The sequence below is a fragment of the Lactuca sativa genome, chromosome 3 (assembly GCF_002870075.4).
Source record: "Lactuca sativa cultivar Salinas chromosome 3, Lsat_Salinas_v11, whole genome shotgun sequence".
In the NCBI taxonomy this organism is placed as follows: Eukaryota; Viridiplantae; Streptophyta; class Magnoliopsida; order Asterales; family Asteraceae; genus Lactuca; species Lactuca sativa.
In genome coordinates, this window is record NC_056625.2 from 50,563,841 (window position 1) to 50,569,747 (window position 5,907).

The 5,907-nt window shown below is 32.0% G+C and overlaps 1 protein-coding gene across 3 annotated transcripts; it reads right to left on the reverse strand.

Annotated features, from left to right (window-relative positions):
- Positions 1-1,886: 1,886 nt before the first annotated feature.
- LOC111884399 (protein TPX2) lies at positions 1,887-5,698 on the reverse strand. 3 transcript variants are annotated; one of them, XM_042900486.2, is made up of 9 exons: positions 5,409-5,698; positions 4,917-4,984; positions 4,728-4,810; positions 4,528-4,606; positions 4,283-4,438; positions 4,071-4,208; positions 3,851-3,993; positions 3,659-3,753; positions 1,887-2,388 (listed from the first exon to the last, which is right to left on the reverse strand). In XM_042900486.2, the coding sequence occupies exons 1-8, from the start codon at positions 5,542-5,544 to the stop codon at positions 3,660-3,662; spliced, it is 897 nt and encodes a 298-aa protein (XP_042756420.1). In that variant the 5' UTR covers positions 5,545-5,698; the 3' UTR covers positions 1,887-2,388; position 3,659. The 3 variants fall into 3 exon arrangements, with proteins under 3 accessions (XP_042756420.1, XP_042756421.1, XP_023736487.1); XM_042900487.2 differs by lacking the exon at positions 1,887-2,388 and having other exon boundaries at positions 3,321-3,753; positions 3,833-3,993; XM_023880719.3 differs by lacking the exon at positions 1,887-2,388 and having other exon boundaries at positions 3,323-3,753.
- Between the last annotated feature and the right edge of the window lie 209 nt (positions 5,699-5,907).

Consider the following 5,907-nt stretch of genomic DNA (forward strand, 5'->3'; position numbering starts at 1 on the left):
TCTCATCATTTTTTGGTAAGCAAGTCTAAAAATTTCTTAGTGAATTCTTAGATCTCCTTATTATCACTTTATTGAGTTTTTGGTCCAAGAAGCATGATCCTTGGGAAATGGACGTCCCAAGTGAGTATACCTTCAGATCTAGAATCATGGAGGGCTTTCATGGCATAAAGATGCAAACTTTATGGCCATTGAGGCCCCATGTAAGCTTTAGGATGTCATTTTGGCCTTTTTAAGCTCCAAAAGGCCATGCATGGAAGGAAAGTTAGAAGCTTTACGTATTTCTGAAGTATCTAGGGTTCAAATCTCAGTGTATATGCCTTAGTTTGGAGTATTGATGGCTTGTGGACCAAGATCTAGGTCCTAAAGAGTTAGGGTTTGAGCTAGATCCATTAAGTAGGGTATTAACGGGTAAAGTTGGAAACTTTACCCTTAAAAGGACTATTTCATTGTATATGTGGAGTATGGAGCTTAGATCTGAAGAAAAGGAGCTTAATCCATTAAGAAGGGCTTAACAGACTGAAGAACTCGACGAGTTGGGTCGGGGTGTCCCAATTTTGTTGATGGGAGGAACTCGACGAGTTGTGAAAGAACTCGGCGAGCCGGGTCGCGATTTCAGGGTTTATAATTTATGGAACTCGGCGAGTTGGGTCAACCCAGAATGTTGACTTTGACCAGGACGTTGACTTTGACCAGAATGTTAACTTTGACTTGAACTTTGACCGAAGTTGACCCTTAAGGGGTTATGAGTATGAAATGAATAATTAAAGAAATCTTCTATGTATAGGGGCTTGAGTCGGGTGATATCCGGAGCGGGAGTTTTTGCAGCTACTTCCAGTTATCGAGGTGAGTTACCTTTTATTAGAAGTAGGTCTAAGGCACCAATGTCGGCCCACTAGTAGAAGTATAGAGTAGAGATGATTGTCTTTGTGATAATTGTCTTGTTTGCCACTATCTGATGTGATTTATATAATATTTGCCATGCTATATGTGATAGTGGTAGGAGGGGTAGTTAGACCCCGTAATCGGTTGTGATAAACCGGAGGGTAGGTCGGGCACCCAGATATGTCTGACAATATGTTTATGATATGTTATTATATGGTAGTGATAGGGGTGAAACAGTCCCCGTAACCGGTTGAGATAAACCGAAGGGTAGGTCGGACACCTAGATATGCCTGACAGGGTAGGTCGGACACCCTGGTGTGTCTGACAGGGGTAGGTTGGGCACCCCGGTATGCTTATCATGGGTAGGTTGAGCACCCAGGTATGCTCAGTAGGGTAGGTCGGGCACCCAGATATGCCTGACAGTATGTATTTATGTGGTATGATGGGGAAAATCACTAAGCTTTGTGGTTACGGTTTTCAGTATTGGTTTCAAGTACTTCTTCGAAAGGAAAGGAGTCGGCATGATTGCAGCGCATCACACCATGATTTCTGCACATGTGATTGTTGGGAGTTATACTCTGATGTTGTTTTATCATGACATGATTTGACTATCAATACATTGGTTTTGGATATGAGTTGTTTATATGATGTTTTCAGACAAATGGTTTTATAATTATTAAATTAAACATGAATTTTTTGGTCTTTTTTTTTTGAGATTTTACATACATCCCTTCCATTTATCTTTTTGTGGGTTAAAACTCACTAACCGCTATTGATATCATGACTTATCTAGCTTCATATTTTTACAATTTTACTTTATTATTTTTTTTTTACAGTTTTAGCCCAACATTAATTTATTTTTATTTTTATAAATTTGTTTTTTTATGAACGTATTTTATTTTATTTTTTATCTTTTATTTATCTTTTTTTTTTCAAATTTCTCATTTTGCAACTTTGTTTTTAATTTTTTTTTTAACTTTTTTTTTTGTACATCTTCGTTTATGTCTTTTTTTTTTTTTTTTTTCAATATTACAGATTTCAAAGAATTTTTATAAAATTTTCCCAACTTTCTTTGTACATCTTTTTACGAATTTACTTCTATAAAATTAATTTTTTTACATAATTAACTATATGTATCTTTGTTTTTATGTATATTTTATGTTAAAATGCAACCACTTATCTACCAACATTCAGAAAAACGTTTATATTTTGTTTATATCCAGAAAAACTTTTACATTTTCAGTTACATTTTACATTAACCCAAATATCCGGTTTTTTAAATAAATTGTCGATTGTGTCACATGACATTTATCTTTTTTGTTTCTAGGTTAACATTAGGGTGTTCATGGGACAGTTCAAATCAGATAGTAATAAAATTGTGAATCATGATAGCTGAGCGGGTACCTTGCTAGCATTAACCGTAACCGAACCGAATTGCTAAAAAAACTGAACCGAACCGAACCGAACCAGATAAAGACGGGTAACCACGGTTTGGTTCACGAGTATCTATTAAATATAAAAATAGAAATCAATCAAAACTACAAAGCATGAAAACTGTATTATATTTAAACTACAATAATTTTTTTATATTTAAGATACAATCTAATTAGATTGTATGTACGGTTTAATGATCGAGAAAATGCTTCAATTCAAAGGAATCAATTTGGGTATTATTGATGTAAATACAAATAATATATATATATATATATATATATATATATATATATATATATATATATATACGGTTCGGTTCGGATATTCTGCGAAAATTTAAATATCCAAACCGAAACCAACCCGTAGGTATCCGGTTTTTTCAGTTTCGGTTTTTTTCAGTTTTGGTTTTTTTCGGTTTCGGGTTGGCTGGATCGGCTCGGTTTTTCGGTTTTCCAGTTATTTTTAACACCCCTAGTTAACATAAAAACAAAAATAAGTGACGTCGCCTCTTGTCTAAGGTAAACCTAAGAAATACATCATTTACTTAACGTCCATTTACTCAAGCAAAAATAACAAACAAGATAAATGTGATATCACAAAACAACCGGTAACTTCTTTTAAAATAACATATATATGGGTAAATCTGAAAGGTAATTGAAAATGTAAGCGTTTTTTTTTTTTTTTTTGCATATAAAAAAAATATAAAGGTTTTTCTGAATGCTGATAGATAAATGGTTGTATTTTTGTGTATTTTTCCCTTAAGATTTTCTGTTTGTAAAAATTCTATAGTAAATTATTTTTTGTTAATTGTACATACAAAAACTTTCCGTAGCAAAATACGGGGGTGTGCTACTCCTAAATAACTACTCTCCCACAAATTTTTTCCATATATATATATATATATATATATATATATATATATATATATATATATATATATATATATATATATATATATATATATATATATATATATATATATATATATATATATATATATATATTCTAATAACTTACTTTATATTTCCCAATACGTCTTTTGTCTATATTTACTTATATGTTATGATATGATAAGAATGTCATAACAATCTAGATTATCGTATTTAATCCATTTTTCATTCATTTTAGTTTACCTTTTGGATTTTTTTAATCCATTTTTTTAGTTTTTAATTTCCTTTTTAAACTTTCCTTGCTTGCAATAACTTCCTTGCACATTTAGCAACCTTCTAATTGTATGATATACAAAAAAAAAGGACCACAAAACCTTTGGTGTTCACTTGTATGAGCTCACTAGTATTAAATAAAATCTTGTTTACACACTAATTCTTTCTTTTGTAATTACCTCATGTTTGATGCTGCAACTTTCTTTGTCTATCTTTCATCACACGACCACTGAATGTTGTTGATGATTTGGATTTTGTGACCACATTGGATGACCTATTTTTTCAAAAATCATGGTTTGGTGAAAATGAAATAAAAGTGTAACATCTTTTAATACTATAAAAGAAAACAGAACTTAATGATGCAACATCACCCTTCTATTTGCTTGTGTAGGATTTTGACCACAAATTTGCTTTCTTTTTGTGCCCCTCTTTCCTCTGTTTGGAAATGAAAGGGACGTGGTATTGTGTTTCTTGGAATTAGTTTCTTGTTGTGGGATTTTAAGCACAATGTAATCTGTTAAAAGAACAAAACAATGGTCTTTTAGTTACAAAAAGAAAAGAAAATAACATATATTCTTTCTTCTCACAGACCTTGTTAAACAAATCAACATTATTGGCTGTTCTTCGTGGTGGAATTCTTTTATCAATTGCAAAATGAAATTCTTGAGGTATAGTGACTTGCCGTTTTTTATTACATAATAGCCCCAATTCCCCTTTACTTTCAAGTATCTACAGGAATTTCAAGTGGATATATCATATATGTTAAAGTTAATTATAAAAGTTTAAGTTTTAATGTTTTATACCTTCTTGTTTAAAGGTCTGGCCTTGAATTTTGGAGCTTTCTCCAGCTGTTCTTTTTCTACTTCTTTGTAATTACTAATCTTCAGATGTCGTGGCCTCAGCAATGTCTGTAACAGGGGTATTTTGGGAACTGTTAGATTTGTTTTCCATTGATGATTCTGCATGAAAAGAAAAAGAAGAAAACTTAGCTGATATATACTTAAATATAAATTGTTATATTTCAGGTGTAAAGAAAATAAGGACCAACCTGTATTGTTTTTGCTTCTTCAAGCTTTTGCTTCTTAGGAGGTGGAGATCTAACACTCTTATATGTTAAACCTGCATCCCTACAGATATAAGAGAAATTAAGCATAAGAAGGTTTGACAGAAGGAAACTCTATATGAAGGGTTTTAAGTGTGATAGCTAGTCTTTCCAATCATGAGAAGCTCTAACTCTAACACTCTTACCTTTGTTTTTGTTTCCCTGGTTCCATTTTCAGCTTCTTAAAGGTATCTATGAAACCTGTTGACTTAAATGGTGTTTCCTGCAACTAGAAGACAAAGGTAAAATTTTAACCACAATAAAAAACAACAATGGACAAAAAGTTATTTGTGCTAGTGAAGAGGGGGATTGGGGACATATAAGTCTCGTATAACCTTCTGGGGAATTTCAGCTTCATTCAAGTAACAAAGGCTTTCAATCTCAGTAGTTCTTGATGTACTATCTGTAGGTATAAAATGTATACTAATAAACAAGAAGCAATCATGAATTTGAATGAAAAATGTCGACATAAACAACATAAAGCTAAAGAAAACCAACCGATCCGATCCGATCCGTTTGGCATATTATTGACATAAACAAATAATCATTCGTTCACCATCACTTTGTAAAATCAAACAGATTACGGAGTTCTATGACAATGGGAAATGATTAATAACAATAAAACATCTAATGTTTCATAAACTCTAAAGTACAAGTAACCAAAGCCACTACTCAAAAACATCAATTAACATGTCCGTTAAACTGAATACGCTAAACTTAAAATCGAATTCTGAAAAGGAGACCCTAATTGAATTTAGAATCTTAAAATTCCGAAAAAATTTGCAATCTAATGACTTAGAATCACAAAGTTATGACGGACAACGTACTTGAAGGGGAATAGCTAAGAGCTCCCTTGAGTAATGCTTTGTTCATATGCTCTTCAGTGTCTCCTTTACTGTAATTGAACAATTTGGTCGCTGAGAACTTGTGCTCTGCATTGATCACTCTATTTCTGGAGTCCATTCACAACTTTTGATAGATTTGAAGACAATATCGATAAACAGATGTAGAAGGAATTTGCTTGTTAGGCAATTTGGTAAAGAAGAAGTAAACGATTCATCAACCGCTGAATCATTTCATAGAAGGGAGAAAGCTTACGACCGTTGAAGTCGCACAACTGAAAAAAGACCCACAACATAATATTTTGATTGTTTAAAATTTAAAAGGAAAAACCACTATTTTTGTCCATTAAAAATACGTTTGATTTTGCTTTAATTACTTTTACGTTAACTTTATGGTAATTTGTTTTTATTAAAGTAAAAATATAACGATGTTTTTTTCATTCAAATGTTCATTAAAAACGGCATGAGTGGTCTTATAAAACTT

What these genes read in the sequence shown, in the direction of transcription:
- LOC111884399 (XM_042900486.2), bottom strand. Translation starts at nt 5,544, where the DNA reads ATGGACTCCAGAAATAGAGTGATCAATGCAGAGCACAAGTTCTCAGCG. An exon ending in AAGCTGAAATTCCCCAGAAG is followed by an intron (nt 4,811 to 4,916) that starts GTTATACGAGAC and finishes TTTGTCTTCTAG; the next exon opens with TTGCAGGAAACACCATTTAA. An exon ending in CTACACAAGCAAATAGAAGG is followed by an intron (nt 3,754 to 3,850) that starts GTGATGTTGCAT and finishes TTGAAAAAATAG; the next exon opens with GTCATCCAATGTGGTCACAA.